We start from the raw sequence: 21,830 nt of genomic DNA on the forward strand, positions 1-21,830 counted from the left end.
CGGGTGCTGGCAGGTGGGACTAGATTGGGTTGGGATACCTGGTCGGCATGGACGGGTTAGACCGAAGGGTCTGTTTCCATGCTGTACATCTCTATGACTCTATAACACACTGAATGGGAGTAGACTGACAGTCACAAGACACTGAACTGAGAGTACAGAAACAGACAGAGTGAGAACGCACTCAACTGGGAATAAAGAGAGACAGAGCAACAACATACTGAACTCGGAAGAAGGATGGACGGACTGAAAACACACTGAACTGGGAGGACAGAACACACTGAGCTGGAAATAGAAAGAGACAGAGTGACAACACGCTGACTTGAGAATAGAGACAGACAGAGTGACAATGCAGTGACCTGAGAATAGAGAGACAAAGCACCAACTTACTGAAGTGGGAATAAAGAGAGACTGAGTGAAAACACACTGAACTCGGAACGGAATCAGAGACAACGCACTGAGCTGTGAGGAGAGACAGAGAGACGACACACTGAACAGGGGTAAAAGAGACAGACAGAATGACAACACACTAAACTGGAAATAAATAGAGACACAGGAATGACTGACTGAACTGGGATTGGAGAGACATGAGGGATAATCTACAGGGAATGGGGGGTGGGCTGGGGTTGGGGGGGGAGAGAGAGAGAGAGGAGAGAGAGACAGAGAGAGATAGAGACGGAGAGAGAGAGAGAGAGAGAGAGAGACAGAGAGAGAGAGACGGAGAGAGAGAGAGAGAGGAGAGAGAGAGAGAGAGAGAGAGAGATAGAGATGGAGAGAGAGAGAGAGAGAGAGACAGAGAGATAGAGAGATAGAGATGGAGAGAGAGAGAGAGAGAGAGAGATAGAGACGGAGAGAGAGAGAGAGAGAGACAGAAACAGAGAGATAGAGACGGAGAGAGAGAGAGAGAGAGAGAGAGAGAGAGAGACGGAGAGAGAGAGAGAGAGAGAGAGAGAGAGAGAGAGAGAGAGAGAGAGAGAGAGAGATAGAGAGATAGAGACGGAGAGAGAGAGAGAGAGAGAGAAAGAGACAAAACACAGAACTCCTTCACCGCCGCTCCCTCACCACCAGACGCCTGGAGGAAGAACGCCTCATCTTCCGCCTCGGAACACCTCAACCCCAGGGCATCAATGTGGACTTCAACAGTTTCCTCATTTCCCCCTCCCCCACCTCACCCTAGTTTCAAACTTCCAGTTCAGTAACTGTCCCCATGACTTGTCTGGACTTGTCCTACCTGCCTATCTCCTTTTCCACCTATCCACACCACCCTCTCCTCCCTGACCTATCACCTTCATCCCCTCCCCCACTCACCCATTGTACTCTATGCTACTTTCTCCCCACCCCCACCCTCCTCTAGCTTATCTCTTCACCCTTCAGGCTCTCTGCTTTTATTCCTGATGAAGGGCTTTTGCCCGAAACTTTGATTTCACTGCTCCTTGGATGCTGCCTGAACTGCTGTGCTCTTCCAGCACTACTAATCCAGAATTTAGTTAGTAGTGGTTTACTGCAAGGATCTGTTTTTGGTCCACTGTTTGTCATTTTTATTAAGGACTCTGATGAGGGCGTAGAAGGATGGGTTAGTAAATTTGCAAATGTCACTAAGCTCGGTGGAGTTGTGGATAGTGCTGAAGGATGTTGTAGGTTACAAAGGGACATGGATAACCTGCAGAGCTGGGCTGAGAGGTGGCAAATGGGAGTTTGCTGTGGAAAAGTGTGTGGTGATTCACTTTGGAAGGAGCAACAGGAATACAGAGTACTGGGCTAATGGTCAGATTCTTGGTAATATGGATGAGCAGAGAGATCTCGGTGTCCAGGTACATAGATCCTTGAAAGTTGCCACCCAAGCTGATAGGGCTGTTCAGAAGGCATATAGTGTATTTGCTTTTATTGGTAGAGGGATTGAGTTTCGGAGCCATGAGGTTATGCTGCAGCTGTACAAAACTCTGGTGCGGCCGCACTTGGAGTATTGTGTACAGTTCTGGTCACCACATTATAGGAAGATGTGGAAGGTTTGTAAGGGGTGAAAAGAAGATTTACTAGGATGTTGCCTGGTATGGAGGGAAGGTCTTATGAGGAAAGGCTGAGGAACTTGAGGCTGTTTTTGCTAGAGAGAAGGTTGAGAGGGGACTTAATTGAGACATATAAGACAATCAGAGGGTGAGATAGGGTGGGTAGTGAGAACCTTTCTCCTTCAATGGTGATGACTAGCATGAGGGGACATAGCTTTAAATTGAGGGGTGATAAATGTAGGACAGATATCAGAGGTAGGTTCTTTACTCAGAGAGTAATAGGGGCGTGGAACGCACTGCCTGCGACAGTAGTAGACTCACCAACTTTAAGCTGAGAGTATGTTGCTGCAAAAGCACAGCGGGTCATCCTAATGAAGCGCACTGGCCCGAAACGTCGATCCTCGGATGCTCCCTGACCCGCTGTGCTTTTCCAGCAACACACTCTCAACTCTGATCTCCAGCATCTGTAGTCCCCACTGTTTTCTCGCCAACTTTAAGGGCATTTCAATGGTCATTGGATAGACACAGGGACGAAAATGGAATGGTGTAGGATAGCTGGGCATCGGATTAGCTTCACAGGTCGGCACAACAGTGAAGGCCGAAGGGCCTGGACTGCACTCTAACGGTCTATGATGTTTTATTCTATAAGAAATTACACAGAACTGGGAAAGACAGGGAAAGAGAGTGCGACAACACAATGACTTGGATAAAAGAGACAGACAGAGTGATAACACACTAAATTGGGAATACAGAGAAACAGAGAGACAAACGGGCTGACTTTTGAATAGATAGAGACAGAGCAATGACGCACTGTACTGGGAATGGAGACAGTCAGAGTGACAAGACACTGTACTGGGACCAGAGAAAGGCAGAGTGGCAACACACAGTGACCTATAAATAGAGAGAAACAGAGTGACAACACATTAAACTTGAAATGGAGCAAGAGAGCTGACAATACACTGAACTGGGAATAGAGACAGACAGTGAGGCAACAGAGAGAACTGAGAATACAGAGTGACAGAAAGACACCACACTGAGCTGGGAATAGAGACAAACAGACAATATGCTGAACTTGAAAATACAGGGGGAAAAGCAGAGGGCAACACACTGTACTGGGAATAGGGAGAGACTGAGTTACATCACTCCAAACAGAAAATAAAGAGAGATAGAGTAACAACACACTACTGGGAATAGGGAGAGACTGAGTTACATCCCTCTGAAGAGAAGATAGAGAGAGATAGAGTAACAACCCACTGTACTGGGAATAAAGAGAGACAACAAGGAACTCAGAATACAGAGGTACACACTGCCAACGCACTGAACTTGGAATACAGAGAGTAAAACAACACGCTGAAATGGGAATAGAGACTGATAGAGTGACAACACCCTGAACACAGAATACGTAGAGACAGAATAACAACACACTGCCCTGAGAATAAAGAGAGACAGTGTGCCAACACACTGAGCTAGGACCAGGAAAAGATAGAGTGACAACACACTGAGCTGGGAATAGAGACAGACAGTGTGACAACATCCCAAACTAGGAACAGAGACAGACAGAGCAACAACACACTGAAGTAAGGACAAAGACAGACAGTGGGACAACACACTGAACTGGGAATAGAGAGAGACAGAGAGACAACGGACAGAACTTGAAATAGAGAGAGACAGAGATATGACAACACACTGAACTAGGGATGGACACAAAGAGAAAATACACTGAACTCGGAACAGAGAAAGAGACAAAGGGGCAACACTCTGAACTGGGAGTGTAGAGGGATGGAATTACAATGCACTGAGCTGGGAATAGTGATAGACAGTGACAAGATACTGAACTGGGAATAGTGATAGACAGTGACAAGATACTGAGCTGGGAATAGTGATAGACAGTGACAAGATACTGAACTGGGAATAGTGATAGACAGTGACAAGATACTGAACTGGGAATAGTGATAGACAGTGACAAGATACTGAACTGGGAATAGTGATAGACAGTGACAAGATACTGAACTGGGAATAGTGATAGACCGTGACAAGATACTGAACTGGGAATAGTGATAGACAGTGACAAGATACTGAACTGGGAATAGTGATAGACCGTGACAAGATACTGAACTGGGAATAGTGATAGACCGTGACAAGATACTGAACTGGGAATAGTGATAGACAGTGACAAGATACTGAACTGGGAATAGTGATAGACAGTGACAAGATACTGAACTGGGAATAGTGATAGACCGTGACAAGATACTGAACTGGGAATAGTGATAGACCGTGACAAGATACTGAACTGGGAATAGTGATAGACAGTGACAAGATACTGAACTGGGAATAGTGATAGACCGTGACAAGATACTGAGCTGGGAATAGTGATAGACCGTGACAAGATACTGAACTGGGAATAGTGATAGACCGTGACAAGATACTGAACTGGGAATAGTGATAGACAGTGACAAGATACTGAACTGGGAATAGTGATAGACAGTGACAAGATACTGAGCTGGGAATAGTGATAGACCGTGACAAGATACTGAGCTGGGAATAGTGATAGACCGTGACAAGATACTGAACTGGGAATAGTGATAGACCGTGACAAGATACTGAACTGGGAATAGTGATAGACCGTGACAAGATACTGAACTGGGAATAGTGATAGACCGTGACAAGATACTGAGCTGGGAATAGTGATAGACCGTGACAAGATACTGAACTGGGAATAGTGATAGACCGTGACAAGATACTGAACTGGGAATAGTGATAGACAGTGACAAGATACTGAACTGGGAATAGTGATAGACCGTGACAAGATACTGAACTGGGAATAGTGATAGACCGTGACAAGATACTGAACTGGGAATAGTGATAGACAGTGACAAGATACTGAACTGGGAATAGTGATAGACCGTGACAAGATACTGAACTGGGAATAGTGATAGACCGTGACAAGATACTGAGCTGGGAATAGTGATAGACCGTGACAAGATACTGAACTGGGAATAGTGATAGACCGTGACAAGATACTGAACTGGGAATAGTGATAGACCGTGACAAGATACTGAACTGGGAATAGTGATAGACAGTGACAAGATACTGAGCTGGGAATAGTGATAGACAGTGACAAGATACTGAGCTGGGAATAGTGATAGACCGTGACAAGATACTGAGCTGGGAATAGTGATAGACAGTGACAAGATACTGAACTGGGAATAGTGATAGACCGTGACAAGATACTGAACTGGGAATAGTGATAGACAGTGACAAGATACTGAGCTGGGAATAGTGATAGACAGTGACAAGATACTGAGCTGGGAATAGTGATAGACCGTGACAAGATACTGAACTGGGAATAGTGATAGACAGTGACAAGATACTGAACTGGGAATAGTGATAGACAGTGACAAGATACTGAGCTGGGAATAGTGATAGACCGTGACAAGATACTGAACTGGGAATAGTGATAGACAGTGACAAGATACTGAACTGGGAATAGTGATAGACCGTGACAAGATACTGAGCTGGGAATAGTGATAGACCGTGACAAGATACTGAGCTGGGAATAGTGATAGACCGTGACAAGATACTGAACTGGGAATAGTGATAGACAGTGACAAGATACTGAACTGGGAATAGTGATAGACCGTGACAAGATACTGAGCTGGGAATAGTGATAGACAGTGACAAGATACTGAGCTGGGAATAGTGATAGACCGTGACAAGATACTGAGCTGGGAATAGTGATAGACAGTGACAAGATACTGAACTGGGAATAGTGATAGACAGTGACAAGATACTGAACTGGGAATAGTGATAGACCGTGACAAGATACTGAACTGGGAATAGTGATAGACAGTGACAAGATACTGAGCTGGGAATAGTGATAGACCGTGACAAGATACTGAGCTGGGAATAGTGATAGACCGTGACAAGATACTGAACTGGGAATAGTGATAGACCGTGACAAGATACTGAGCTGGGAATAGTGATAGACAGTGACAAGATACTGAACTGGGAATAGTGATAGACAGTGACAAGATACTGAGCTGGGAATAGTGATAGACCGTGACAAGATACTGAACTGGGAATAGTGATAGACCGTGACAAGATACTGAACTGGGAATAGTGATAGACCGTGACAAGATACTGAACTGGGAATAGTGATAGACAGTGACAAGATACTGAACTGGGAATAGTGATAGACAGTGACAAGATACTGAACTGGGAATAGTGATAGACAGTGACAAGATACTGAACTGGGAATAGTGATAGACCGTGACAAGATACTGAACTGGGAATAGTGATAGACAGTGACAAGATACTGAACTGGGAATAGTGATAGACCGTGACAAGATACTGAACTGGGAATAGTGATAGACCGTGACAAGATACTGAACTGGGAATAGTGATAGACCGTGACAAGATACTGAACTGGGAATAGTGATAGACAGTGACAAGATACTGAACTGGGAATAGTGATAGACCGTGACAAGATACTGAACTGGGAATAGTGATAGACCGTGACAAGATACTGAACTGGGAATAGTGATAGACAGTGACAAGATACTGAACTGGGAATAGTGATAGACAGTGACAAGATACTGAACTGGGAATAGTGATAGACCGTGACAAGATACTGAACTGGGAATAGTGATAGACCGTGACAAGATACTGAACTGGGAATAGTGATAGACAGTGACAAGATACTGAACTGGGAATAGTGATAGACCGTGACAAGATACTGAACTGGGAATAGTGATAGACAGTGACAAGATACTGAGCTGGGAATAGTGATAGACCGTGACAAGATACTGAACTGGGAATAGTGATAGACAGTGACAAGATACTGAACTGGGAATAGTGATAGACAGTGACAAGATACTGAACTGGGAATAGTGATAGACAGTGACAAGATACTGAACTGGGAATAGTGATAGACCGTGACAAGATACTGAACTGGGAATAGTGATAGACAGTGACAAGATACTGAACTGGGAATAGTGATAGACCGTGACAAGATACTGAACTGGGAATAGTGATAGACCGTGACAAGATACTGAACTGGGAATAGTGATAGACCGTGACAAGATACTGAACTGGGAATAGTGATAGACAGTGACAAGATACTGAACTGGGAATAGTGATAGACCGTGACAAGATACTGAACTGGGAATAGTGATAGACCGTGACAAGATACTGAACTGGGAATAGTGATAGACAGTGACAAGATACTGAACTGGGAATAGTGATAGACAGTGACAAGATACTGAACTGGGAATAGTGATAGACCGTGACAAGATACTGAACTGGGAATAGTGATAGACCGTGACAAGATACTGAACTGGGAATAGTGATAGACAGTGACAAGATACTGAACTGGGAATAGTGATAGACCGTGACAAGATACTGAACTGGGAATAGTGATAGACAGTGACAAGATACTGAGCTGGGAATAGTGATAGACCGTGACAAGATACTGAACTGGGAATAGTGATAGACAGTGACAAGATACTGAACTGGGAATAGTGATAGACCGTGACAAGATACTGAACTGGGAATAGTGATAGACAGTGACAAGATACTGAGCTGGGAATAGTGATAGACAGTGACAAGATACTGAACTGGGAATAGTGATAGACCGTGACAAGATACTGAACTGGGAATAGTGATAGACCGTGACAAGATACTGAGCTGGGAATAGTGATAGACAGTGACAAGATACTGAGCTGGGAATAGTGATAGACCGTGACAAGATACTGAGCTGGGAATAGTGATAGACCGTGACAAGATACTGAACTGGGAATAGTGATAGACCGTGACAAGATACTGAACTGGGAATAGTGATAGACAGTGACAAGATACTGAACTGGGAATAGTGATAGACCGTGACAAGATACTGAGCTGGGAATAGTGATAGACAGTGACAAGATACTGAGCTGGGAATAGTGATAGACAGTAACAAGATACTGAACTGGGAATAGTGATAGACAGTGACAAGATACTGAACTGGGAATAGTGATAGACCGTGACAAGATACTGAGCTGGGAATAGTGATAGACAGTGACAAGATACTGAACTGGGAATAGTGATAGACAGTGACAAGATACTGAGCTGGGAATAGTGATAGACCGTGACAAGATACTGAACTGGGAATAGTGATAGACCGTGACAAGATACTGAGCTGGGAATAGTGATAGACCGTGACAAGATACTGAGCTGGGAATAGTGATAGACAGTGACAAGATACTGAACTGGGAATAGTGATAGACCGTGACAAGATACTGAGCTGGGAATAGTGATAGACAGTGACAAGATACTGAACTGGGAATAGTGATAGACAGTGACAAGATACTGAACTGGGAATAGTGATAGACAGTGACAAGATACTGAACTGGGAATAGTGATAGACAGTGACAAGATACTGAACTGGGAATAGTGATAGACAGTGACAAGATACTGAACTGGGAATAGTGATAGACCGTGACAAGATACTGAACTGGGAATAGTGATAGACAGTGACAAGATACTGAACTGGGAATAGTGATAGACCGTGACAAGATACTGAACTGGGAATAGTGATAGAAAGTGACAAGATACTGAACTGGGAATAGTGATAGACCGTGACAAGATACTGAACTGGGAATAGTGATAGACAGTGACAAGATACTGAACTGGGAATAGTGATAGACCGTGACAAGATACTGAACTGGGAATAGTGATAGACCGTGACAAGATACTGAACTGGGAATAGTGATAGACCGTGACAAGATACTGAACTGGGAATAGTGATAGACAGTGACAAGATACTGAACTGGGAATAGTGATAGACCGTGACAAGATACTGAACTGGGAATAGTGATAGACAGTGACAAGATACTGAACTGGGAATAGTGATAGACAGTGACAAGATACTGAACTGGGAATAGTGATAGACAGTGACAAGATACTGAACTGGGAATAGTGATAGACCGTGACAAGATACTGAACTGGGAATAGTGATAGACAGTGACAAGATACTGAACTGGGAATAGTGATAGACCGTGACAAGATACTGAACTGGGAATAGTGATAGACAGTGACAAGATACTGAACTGGGAATAGTGATAGACCGTGACAAGATACTGAACTGGGAATAGTGATAGACAGTGACAAGATACTGAGCTGGGAATAGTGATAGACCGTGACAAGATACTGAACTGGGAATAGTGATAGACAGTGACAAGATACTGAGCTGGGAATAGTGATAGACAGTGACAAGATACTGAACTGGGAATAGTGATAGACAGTGACAAGATACTGAGCTGGGAATAGTGATAGACCGTGACAAGATACTGAACTGGGAATAGTGATAGACCGTGACAAGATACTGAACTGGGAATAGTGATAGACAGTGACAAGATACTGAACTGGGAATAGTGATAGACCGTGACAAGATACTGAACTGGGAATAGTGATAGACCGTGACAAGATACTGAACTGGGAATAGTGATAGACAGTGACAAGATACTGAACTGGGAATAGTGATAGACCGTGACAAGATACTGAACTGGGAATAGTGATAGACCGTGACAAGATACTGAACTGGGAATAGTGATAGACAGTGACAAGATACTGAACTGGGAATAGTGATAGACAGTGACAAGATACTGAACTGGGAATAGTGATAGACCGTGACAAGATACTGAACTGGGAATAGTGATAGACCGTGACAAGATACTGAACTGGGAATAGTGATAGACCGTGACAAGATACTGAACTGGGAATAGTGATAGACAGTGACAAGATACTGAACTGGGAATAGTGATAGACCGTGACAAGATACTGAACTGGGAATAGTGATAGACCGTGACAAGATACTGAACTGGGAATAGTTATAGACAGTGACAAGATACTGAACTGGGAATAGTGATAGACCGTGACAAGATACTGAACTGGGAATAGTGATAGACAGTGACAAGATACTGAGCTGGGAATAGTGATAGACCGTGACAAGATACTGAACTGGGAATAGTGATAGACAGTGACAAGATACTGAACTGGGAATAGTGATAGACAGTGACAAGATACTGAACTGGGAATAGTGATAGACAGTGACAAGATACTGAACTGGGAATAGTGATAGACCGTGACAAGATACTGAACTGGGAATAGTGATAGACCGTGACAAGATACTGAACTGGGAATAGTGATAGACAGTGACAAGATACTGAACTGGGAATAGTGATAGACCGTGACAAGATACTGAACTGGGAATAGTGATAGACAGTGACAAGATACTGAGCTGGGAATAGTGATAGACCGTGACAAGATACTGAACTGGGAATAGTGATAGACCGTGACAAGATACTGAGCTGGGAATAGTGATAGACAGTGACAAGATACTGAACTGGGAATAGTGATAGACAGTGACAAGATACTGAACTGGGAATAGTGATAGACAGTGACAAGATACTGAGCTGGGAATAGTGATAGACCGTGACAAGATACTGAACTGGGAATAGTGATAGACCGTGACAAGATACTGAACTGGGAATAGTGATAGACAGTGACAAGATACTGAACTGGGAATAGTGATAGACCGTGACAAGATACTGAACTGGGAATAGTGATAGACAGTGACAAGATACTGAGCTGGGAATAGTGATAGACCGTGACAAGATACTGAACTGGGAATAGTGATAGACAGTGACAAGATACTGAACTGGGAATAGTGATAGACAGTGACAAGATACTGAACTGGGAATAGTGATAGACCGTGACAAGATACTGAACTGGGAATAGTGATAGACCGTGACAAGATACTGAGCTGGGAATAGTGATAGACCGTGACAAGATACTGAACTGGGAATAGTGATAGACAGTGACAAGATACTGAACTGGGAATAGTGATAGACAGTGACAAGATACTGAACTGGGAATAGAAAGTGACAATTAGACAAACACACAGATTTTGGAATAGACAGAGGCAGAGAGAGAGAACACAAAGAACATCTATTGAAGAGGTTAATAAGATAGCTGACTCAGCTGGCTGAGGGACATTTATCAGTCAATCACCTTAAGCCTGGATATGGCCTCAAAAATGTTAATTTCTATTGAAGCTTAATTAATGAGAGTCATCTCCACTCACCTCAGCTTTATTTAAGAGAGAGTCTGCTGAAAGTGCATGACCAAATCAGGAAAGAGAGATTAAATCTAGAGTGAGTGCATAAATTTAAGGTTTTATTCCTGCAGGACGGACGGCACAGTGGCACAGTGGTTAGCACTGCTGCCTCACAGCACCAGAGACCCGGGTTCAATTCCCGCCTCAGGCGACGGACTGTGTGGAGTTTGCACATTCTCCCCGTGTCTGCGTGGGTTTCCTCTGGGTGCAAAGATGTGCAGGTCAGGTGAATTGGCCCTGCTAAATTGCCCGTAGTGTTAGGTAAGGGGTAAATGTAGGGGTCTGGGTGGGTTGCGCTTCGGCGGGGCGGTGTGGACTTGTTGGGCCGAAGGGCCTGTTTCCACACTGTAAGTAATCTAATCTAATCTAAATGTTGAAGCCCAGGTTCAGGTGCCCAACACAATAGTGACATCACAGGAAAGCTGCCGGTTCATTGGTTGGTAACAGGCCCTATCTTGACTACTTATTTTGGGTTCCTTTCAGACTGATGGTTAAGTGTAGGAAATATTTACAGGTTACAAAGTAGAAGTCCAGAACTGAGTAAATAACATAGGGTTGCAGGGCGAGGTGTTGTGTTGTAACTGCATGATGTGGGAGTTGATGGATCCCTTTGTGGGTCATATTGACAACGTCTGTGGCAAGTGTTGGATGTTTAGGAACTCCTGGCTCAGCGTTTTTGAGCATTGTGACACATCAGGGAAAGAGTTTCCCAGAGAGAGTTTTTCAGGAGACAATCAAACCCCTTAAGTTAACTACCTTGAATGTGGTCAGGGAGAGGAGGGTGTGATAATGAATGAGGCAAGTAGGGGGATCCAGGAGGGGGCTCCTACAGCACCCGAGCTTGTCTAACAAGTTTGAGATTCTTGCTCCCTGTGTGGGTGAGTCGGGAGGATGAGCAAACTGCCCTTTGCATTGTGGTACAGGGAACCATTCATGAGGGGAAGACAATAAAAATGTAGTTGTAATTGGGGGATAGAATAGTCCAGAGATTAGATTAGATACCAATACAGTATGGAAACAGGCCCTTCAGCCCAACAAGTCCATACTGACCCTCCAAAGAGTAATTCAAAAAGACCCATCCCCCCACCCTATATTTACCCCTGTCTAATGCACCTAACATTATGGGCAATTTAGCACGGCCAATTCACCTGACCTGTACAGTTTTGGACTGTGGGAGGAAACCCACGCAGACACAGGGACAACATGCAAACTCCACACAGACAGTTGCCCGAGGCAGGAATCGAACCCAGGTCCCTGGTGCTGTGAGGTAGCACTGAGCCACCCATAGTCAAGTGTATAGACACTGTTTGTGTGACCAGGATCAAGAGACCTGAAGACTGTGTTGCGTGCCTGGTGCCTAGGTTCGGGATATCTCCTCTGGGCTGCAGAGGAACGTGGAGTGGAAGGGGAACGATCCAGTTGCTGTGATCCATGTAGGCACCAAGCCTGGAGGTGGAAAGAGGTTATGCTGAGGGAATATGAGCAACTCGGGGGCCAAACTAAAAATCAGCAGCAAAACAATAATAATCTCTGGATTATGATCTGAGCCACGAGCAAACTGGCCCGGGAACAACAACATTAAAGGTAGATGTGCCACTCAAAGATCGGGGTGGGAGAAACCAGTTCAACTTCACAGGACATCGGAGCAGTGTGGTGGCTCAGTGGTGAGCACTACTGCCTCATAGTGCCAGGACATGGGTTCAATTCCTACCTTGGGTGACTGTCTGTGGGGAGTTTGTATGTTCTCTGTCTGTGTGACCAAAGAGGTGCAGGTCGGGGTGGATTGGTCTGTAGTGTGCATTAACCAAGGGTAAATGTAGGGCAATAAGTCTGGGTGGGTTACTCTTTGGAGGGTTGGTCTGGACTTGTTGGCCTGAAGGGCCTGTTTCCACACTGTTGGTAGTCTTAAAAAAAAGGATTCTGGGTAATCCAAGATGGAGGACAGGAAAAATCTCTGGCTGTAAGAACTGCTCCTTTATTTGAGATATTTTAGGTGTTGGAGGTGATTTCCTTGAATTCCAGGAGCAGCAATTATTGTTTTATATGCTGTTGCATTGTTTTGGAACTTTGGAAAAAAAAAGTCAAAACAACAGCAGTTTTAAAAGGGAGAAGTACAGACAAAGGAAGCGCATGGTGAGGTCAGTGCAGGAGAGAGGGGGGGGGGGGAGAGAGAGAGAGAGAGAGAGAGAGAGAGAGAGAGAGAGAGAGAGAGAGAAAAAAAAAACCTGCACAGTTACTGCCTTTGCTGTTTGAATTCGTGTATCGCTGGACATCAAACAGTGAAATTCACAACCAATCTTGGAGGAACTGTTGAGCAAAGTTCACAGCACAGAATCAGATAAGTTAATCGTTGTTTTAAGTCTGTCCAAGAGAAAGGCTGCAATAGTGGGTACAGTGGATTCTTTCTTGATGATATGTTTTTGGAGATAAGTCTCTTGACTAAATTTAAAATATAAGCCATAGCTATTAATTTAACCTGGGGCAGTGTTTGTAGAGGAATAAGACGGTGTTATTTTCTGGGTCTGTAGATTGTGAAGGAGCAAAAATGGCCTTTGCAGTGATATGTACTTCTTGTCAGATGTGGGAGTTTAAAGAGAGTTTAAGGGTTACTGCGGATTATATCTGCCATAAATGCTGTCGGATGCGAATCTTATCAGATCGAGTGGATTGGTTGGAGAGACAGAAAGAAGAGATGAGGAATTTGCCACAGCAACAGTATGTGATCGATGGCAGTTATAGGAAGGGGGGAATGTCTCAGATACAGTCACATAGATGGGTTAACTCCAGGAAGGGTAAGAGAGGTAGGCAGCTAGTGCAGGAGTCCTTTGTGGATATACCTATTTCAAACAGGTATGCTGTTTTGGAAAATGTAGAGGGTGATGGATTCTCAGGAGAACATAGCACAAAAAGCCAAGTTTCTGGTATTGAGACTGGCTCTAATGCAACGAGGGGTACGTCGGCTTCCAAGAGATTAAGTGTGTTAGGGGATTCGATAGTCCGAGGTACAGACAGACGTTTCTGTGGCCAGCAGAGAAAAAGCAGAATGGTGTGTTGTTTCCCAGGTGCCAGGATCAAGGATGTCTCAGAGAGGGTGCAGAATGTTCTCACGGGGGAGAGGGGCCAGCAGGAGGTCATTGCCCATAGGAGGGGAAAAGGTTGAGATTCTGAAGGGAGATTACAGAGAGTTAGCCAGAAATTTAAAAAGGAGGTCCTCAAGGGTAGTAATATCTGGATTACTCTCAGTGCTAGGAGCTAGTGAGGGCAGGAATAGGAGGATAGAGCAGATGAATGCATGGCTAGGGAGCTGGTGAATGGGAGAAGGATTCACATTTTTGGATCATTGGAATCTCTTTTGATGTAGAAGTGACCTGCAAGAAGGACGGATTGCACCTAAATTGGAAGGGGACTAATATACTGGCAGGGAAATTTGCTACAACTGCACAGGAGGATTTAAACTAGTTTTGGGGGAGGGGGGGGAGGAGGGGGGGGGAGGAGGAGGGGGGGGGGGGGGGGGGGGAGAGGGAGGGGGGGAGGAGGGAGGGTGGGACCCAGGGAGATAGTGAGGAAAGAGATCGGTCTGAGACGGGTACAGCTGAGAACAGAAGTGAGTCAAACAGTCAGGGCAGGCAGGGACAAGGTAGGACTAATAAATTAAACTATTTATTTCAAGGACTGATTAGGGATAGTCAACATGGCTTTGTGTGTGGGAAACCGTGTCTCACAAACTTGATTGAGTTGTTTAAAGAAGTAACAAAGAAGATTGATGAGGGCAGAACAGTATATGTGATCTGTATGGACTTCAGTAAGGCGTTCGACAAGGTTCCCCATGGGAGACTGATTCGTCAATCTGTAGAAGTCAATCTGTGCAACTCATTGTTGCAGGGGGCTATTGAGGCCGAGTCAGTGATTTAAGACAGATTCTTAATTGTCACGGGGATTGAAGGCCATGGGGTGAAGGCAGGAGAAAGGTTTCTCAACCCCAATCAGCCATGATTGAACATTGGACCAGACTCGATGGGCTGACTGGCCTAGTTCTGGGCCAATAACATACGGTCTAATGGACAGTGACAATACACCAAACTGGGATTAGAGAGAGACGTTTCATTGAATTGAAATACTTTAAGGAAGCTTCTGTTTTTTTTTGCAGAACTTTTGTCTTGTTCTGCATCTGCTCTTTGCTACGAGACTTTGAAAGGACGTGATTGCTTCAGAAGTGGGCGGCACGGTGGCACAGTGGTTAGCACTGCTGCCTTATAGCGCCGGAGACCCGGCTTCAATTCCCACCTCAGGCGACTGACTGTGTGGAGTTTGCACGTTCTCCCCGTGTCTGCGTGGGTTTCCTCCGGGTGCTCCGGTTTCCTCCCACAGTCCGAAGATGTGCAGGTCAGGTGAATTGGCCATGCTAAATTGCCCGTAGTGTTAGGTAAGGGGTAAATGTAGGGGTCTGGGTGGGCTGCGTTTCAGCGGGTCGGTCGGGACTTGTTGGGCCGAAGGGCCTGTTTCCACACTGTAATGTAATGTAATCTAATCTAATCTAATTATCAATCAGCACTCAGTGAGCACTTTATGAAAGAACTGGCCGAGTGTAGTGAGGAGAGAGTGATGGTCGAGGAACATGAATTGAGACTGAGGGGTCTATTGGTTGAGTTCCGGGGAGGCTGATAGTCATAGAGTCATAGAGATGTACAGCATGGAAACAGACCCTTCAGGATGTTCTGAAAGAACATGAGGTGCGCTGTTCCTCAGAGCTGTTGTCACGCTGCCCAAGTTAATCACCAGCTTCCGTCATTTGGAATAAGTCACTGAGAAAAGAATTCTCACCAGGATGGAGTTCAATCTACAACACAGTGTTTTACTGGGACAAGTCGAACAGAGCAAGCAATACCCGAGCTCAACCAGCCCCAATTCGGTTTGACAATTTGGTGGACAGCTGCCTCACAAAGTAGTCAAACACCAGCCTGACACCCTCACCAGATCAAATCTTGCAGACAAGGTCCCAGAAATCACAAACGAAAGCAGACATTGCTGGAAAAGCTCAGCAGGTTTGGCAGCATCTATGGAGAGAAATCTGAGATAATGTTTTAGGTCCAGCGATCCTTAGAACTCAATGGGTGGCTTGAGAAGCCACCATCACCATCAGGACACTGGATATGTCCTGACCCAGTGGCAGGACAGGCCCAGCACAGGTGGAGGCACAGTGCACTATAGTCGGCAAAGGGTTGCCCAGAGAGACCTTAACGTTATCTCTGGACCTCTTGAGGTCTCATGACATCAGGTCAAACGTTCGCACGGAAAGCACTTGCTGATTACCATATCCTACCCTCCCCACACTCTGTTCACCATCTACAAGACACAAGACTGTCCATTTGCCTGGATGGACGCAGCTCCAACAACACTCCAGGACAAAGCAGCCCCGCTCAATTGGCACCACATTCACAAGTATTCACCCCCTCCACCACCGACGCTCAGTAGCAGCAGTGTGTACCATCGACAAGATGCTCTGCTGAAATTCACCAAAGATCCTTTGGGCAGCACCTTCCAAACCCACAACCACACCCCACTTGAAGGATAAAGGTAGCAGATTCAGGGGAACACCACCACCTGCATGCTCCCCTCCAAGTCACTCACCATCCTGAAATATATCACCGTTCTTTCAGCGTCCCTAGGTCAAAATCCTGGAATTCCCTCCCGAATGGTATTGTGGGTCAACCCACAGCACATGGGCTGCAGCAGTTCAAGAAGCCAGCTCACCCCCACCTTCTCAGGGGGCAACCCGTGGAGTGGGCAGTAAAGCACTCCCCCCATCCCATCAAAGAATCATACAAAGTTTTCTTTCAGAATAGAATTTCTACTTGCGCAAACACTTTGAAGCAGCTGGGAGTGTGAGCAACCGTTTTCATACCTTCACATTATTCATGTTCATTATGTTCCCGCAGTCATCCATATACTGCTTCAGGTCTCTGTCCTGGAACAGAGTTAACAGTGAATATTAGAGCAGACAATTCTCAGAGCCAAATCATCTCACGTGTCTGTCTGTGAGTGTGCGCGCATGTGTACGTGTGTGTGTGTCTGTCTGTGAGTGTGCGCGCATGTGTGTGTGTGTGTCTGTCTGTCTGTCTGTCTGTCTGTGAGTGTGCGCGCATATGTGTGTGTGTGTGTGTGTCTGTCTGTCTGTCTGTGAGTGTGCGCGCATGTGTACGTGAGTGTGTGTGTCTGTGTGTGTGCGCATGTGTCTGTATGTGTGCGTCTGTGTGTGCACATGTCTGTTTGCGCGCGTGTGTGTGAGCGCGTGTGTGTGAGCGTGTGTGTGTGAGCGCGTGTGTGTACAGTGGGTACGTGAGGATGTGATGGAGAGTGCAGTTGGGAGAGGTTGAATCAAGTGGTGTCGAGGAGCTGGATGAACTTTTGAGGTAAAGTGTGTTAAAGTTCAGCAGGTTAGCACCAACTCCTAGAATTCCAGGATTCTGCAGCTGTCCCAGTGGGCCAGATGTTAGTGAATGTAACCCCACTTTTGAAGGAAGTTTGAAGGTAGAAACAGAGGGCTACAGGCCAGCTATCCTGGCATTAGACACTGAGGAGAAAATACAGCAATTTATTAGTGAGGAAATAATAGCAAAGCATTTGAAATAGATGGCAGAGAGTCAACACAGCTTTACAACAGGAAACTGGCTAAAATAGTGTTTTTAAAGATGTAAAAAGCTGGGTAGATAAATGGGAACCAGTGGATATAATATACTTAGATATTCAAAAAACAGTCACTCGGGCAACTCAAACGTCGTTTTGTTGGGAAGGTTAAGGCTTAATGATGAATCGATGGAGGATTAGAAAAGAAAAATTCAGATTGTCAGAACATAACAGCTACAGCAACTCACCAAAGATCCTCAGACAGCACCTCCCTAACCCATGACTCACTTCCATCTAGAAAGCCATGGACAGCAGATCCATGTGAACATGACTATCTGCAAGTTCCCCTCCAGGGCACTCACCATTCTAACTTGGAAAAGTATTGCTATTCACAGTCGTTGGGTCAAAATCCTGTGGACTGCAAGAAGGCAGCACCCCACCATCTTCTCAAGGGCGACTAGGGACAAGCAAATATTGCTGGTTTGGGGGTGGCATTCCCTTGTATTTGTTGCCTTGTTCTTCCAGAGGAAGAAGGGTTTGGAAGATGCTGTCCCAGGCTGTTTGGTGAATGTCTGCAGCCAGTGAATTTCTACATTAATGACCTGGACCTAGGATAACAGGATGTGATTTCAAAAGTGAGAAGGCGAAATGAAAAGAACATTACAAGAGCATGGACAGCAGAAGCAGCAGATCAGGAGCGAGAATGGGAAGGATGCCGAATTAACTGGTTGACTCTCCCACAAAGTGATCCCAGGCTCCCTGCAGGTCTCAGGGATACTGTGTGGAAGCACTGTCCTGGCCAATATTGTGCCAACCCTTATCAAACTGTGTCAGACCCTAGTCCCTATTAGCTGCCCTATGATCAGACAGACAGACAGCATCTGGAACCAGGAACAATGTCCATTTGAGGACAGGATCACAGAATCACCTTTCCACACCGAGATCTGTTCTTGTCTAGAGGGTCAGAGTGGATCACACAGTCAGTGGCCACAAGAGAGATCTGTTGATACAGAATGGGTCACAGAGACACTGTTCCTGACAGAGATCTGTTGGTGCGACGTGGGCCAGAGTAGATCAGTATGTCCTGATGAAAATCTGTTGGTGTAGAGGGGATCAGAGTGGATCACTGCCGCCCTTCCCTGATGGTAATCTGTTGGTGCTGAGGGGATTAGAGCAGATCACCTTCTCATTGTCACTGTCCCTTTTAGAAATCTGTTGGTACAGGGTGGATCAGTATGTTAATGTCCCTGATGGAGATCGGTTGGTGTGGAAGGGATCAGCGTGAATCACTGTCCACTGTCCCTGTCAGAGAACTGTTAGTGTGGAAGGGATCAGAGTGGATCAATGTGTCACTGTCCCTGGTGGAGATCTGTTGATGTGGAAAGGATCAGATCAGATTGTAGTAGTGTCTGGGGAGATGGTGGGGTGGGTGTGGTGGTAGGAGCAGGTGGGAGACAGTGTTTGGGGGCGAGCAGTAATGGGAAGACTGACATTCTCTTACCAAGTATTCGAAGACCAGTGTTAATGATTTCTCAGTGTGGATGATATCGTGGAGCGTCACAATATTGGCGTGTTTGAGTTCCTTCAGTAAGGACACTGCAATCAGAAAGGTTGGAGTCAGTCTTCACACAACAAGCTTACCCAGTCTCTGGGTGTTCCACCCAAAATGAGCCTCTCAAATAGGGCTGCCGTGATTTCTGACCTCTGAACTGTCGTACGTGACTCCACATCCCTCCTCTTAACTATCTGTCCATCTCCTCTGAGTTTGCTCACTCAAAATTCAATGTCTACATCGCATCTCCACTCAGGTCTCAACATTGAAATGAATCACAGACACTAAACACTCCCTTGCCCCAGCCTGCCTCCTTCACTCCACCTTGTAATCTGAAGACCGCTCAGTGGGGTCTCGTCCTCTATGTCCTTCAGTGCAAACTGAGCTCGAGAGGGACCATCCCACTGCCAGTCACACTTTGTGCCAGGAAAACCCGCCTCAGGACAGCTTCTAGAGGTGACGGAAGCTTGGCATTTGGAAAGGACAGCACCATCAAATCCCGGCGGCACCCCACGGCCAAAGAAATGTCCTGGTCCATCCATGTCAGTGCGGTGGGCAAGAAAGCACACCAATACCTCAACTTCCTCAGAAGGCGAAGGAAATTCCAGGTGTGAACACGGACGTAACCAACTTTTATAGATGCGCCACAGAAAACATCCTATCCGGATGCAGCTCAGATTGCAAAGGCCCTAGACTGCAGGAATGAATGCAGCCCAGTCCATCACAAAAAACAACTTGCCATCCATTAACTTCCTGCTGCTTTGGGAAAGTAACCAACATTATCAGAGACCCCTCCCACTGCGGTTATACGCTGTGGCACCTTCTTCCATCAAGCAGAAAATATAATATTTGAAAAAGCATACCAACAGATTCAAGAACAGCTACTTCCCCACTGTCACCAGCCTTATGAATGGATATTAGAGATATTTTTTTCTCTGCACCTTCTCTGTAGCTGTAACACTGCACTCTGTAGTCTGTTCTATTACCCTGATGGACTTCTGTAAGATATGATTTGCCTGAATAACATGCAAAACAATACTTCTGACTGTATCTTGGTACATGGGACAGTAATAAGATTAAGTCAACTATTTCTGAAGTGTAGTCACGTTGGCGCAGAATTTGTACACAGCAGGATCCCAGCAACAATGATGTGAGAATGACCAGGCTGTCTGATGTTAGATGCCTGGTGAGGGAAAACTGGGAGCCAGGACACAGGACACAGCTCTCCTGCTGTTCTTCAAAATTGATATAAATTGAAAATAGATATTAGGGGCGGCACGGTGGCTCAGTGGTTAGCACTGCTGCCTCACAGCACCAGGGGCCCGGGTTCAATTCCCGCCTCGGGCAACTGTCTGTGTGGAGTTTGCACATTCTCCCCGTGTCTGCGTGGGTTTCCTCCCACAGTCCAAAGATGTGCAGGGCAGGTGAATTGGCCATGCTAAACTGCCTGTAGTGATAGGTGCATTAGTCAGAGGGAAATGGATCTGGATGAGTTACTCTTCGGAGGGTCAGTGTGGACTGGTTGGGCCGAAGAGCCTGTTTCCACACTGTAGTTAATCTAATCTAATTATATTCAACTGAGAGGGACTTTGGTTTGACTTTCGTTCAATCTGGAAAGGGGACACAAACTGAGCACTGGCCAGTTCTATCATCTCTCATGCCGTACATGACACACTTGTTTGCATTCTGTACCTCCTTTCAGAGGGCAGTCGATACATAGGAACGCCATCCCCTGCACGTTCCCCTCCGAGCCACTCAACATCCCTGGCTTGGAAATATTTTGCTGTTTTCTTCGGTGTCGCTGGGTCACAATCCTGAAATTCCGTGCTTGTGTATCCACACCCAAAGATCTGGACTTGACAGAGGTAGATCAGGGCATTTAGGGCTTGAGAGGTCGAGAAGAAACAGGCTTTGTCTGCAGCGCCCCCACCCCGCATGAAGGATTGGTTTAAACATTCCTCCGATTGCACCTTCTCCCTTTTCTATCCTTGGGATATCCACAGGTAAAGACTCAGCATAAAACTCTCAAAGAAAATACCTCAGGTTTGTTACTACTCCAATCCCTTGCTTCTAAAGCCACAATACAAATATTGACCTGTCACATCTCACCCTCAATGGTTTCTGGAAAGACTCGCAGAGGTATTTGGCTCAGTATTTCATGGTACCCTCAAACTGACTGAATCCTTCACTTCCACCAAGCAAGAAGCGAGAATCTGACATTGCCGAGATGTCTCCCTACCCATACCTTCTTCCCAAAGCCATTATTAATCCCTGTCAAGATTTCATGGGTGGCTCTCAGTACACACGCAGACCACTTCAATGTAAAGACCTCCCTTTCGCTGTCCCAGGTTTCCAATCAGCTCTGTGGGAGCACGGCACTCAGGCCGGGAGAGCTATCAAGAATGCTCTGGACTGAGAAAGGTTAACTGTGCCAGAAAGCAAGGCGCTGCATTTTGGTAAAACAGACAAGGGCAGGACTTACACAGTTAATGGTAAG

The 21,830-nt window shown here is 45.6% G+C and overlaps 1 protein-coding gene across 1 annotated transcript in view; it reads right to left on the reverse strand.

Moving 5' to 3' along the window:
* The window catches only part of LOC140473193 (cyclin-dependent kinase 16-like), a gene marked incomplete at both ends in the record, with an annotated part of 114,060 nt that overhangs the window by 83,982 nt on the left and 8,248 nt on the right, over nt 1–21,830 (reverse strand). Inside the window, 2 exons of the mRNA XM_072567569.1 lie at nt 17,060–17,122; nt 19,283–19,377. Coding sequence (XP_072423670.1) covers nt 17,060–17,122; nt 19,283–19,377 — 158 coding nt within the window. The remainder of the gene's footprint in view (nt 1–17,059; nt 17,123–19,282; nt 19,378–21,830) is intronic.

The sequence above is a fragment of the Chiloscyllium punctatum genome, unplaced genomic scaffold (assembly GCF_047496795.1).
Source record: "Chiloscyllium punctatum isolate Juve2018m unplaced genomic scaffold, sChiPun1.3 scaffold_541, whole genome shotgun sequence".
NCBI lineage: Eukaryota > Metazoa > Chordata > Chondrichthyes > Orectolobiformes > Hemiscylliidae > Chiloscyllium > Chiloscyllium punctatum.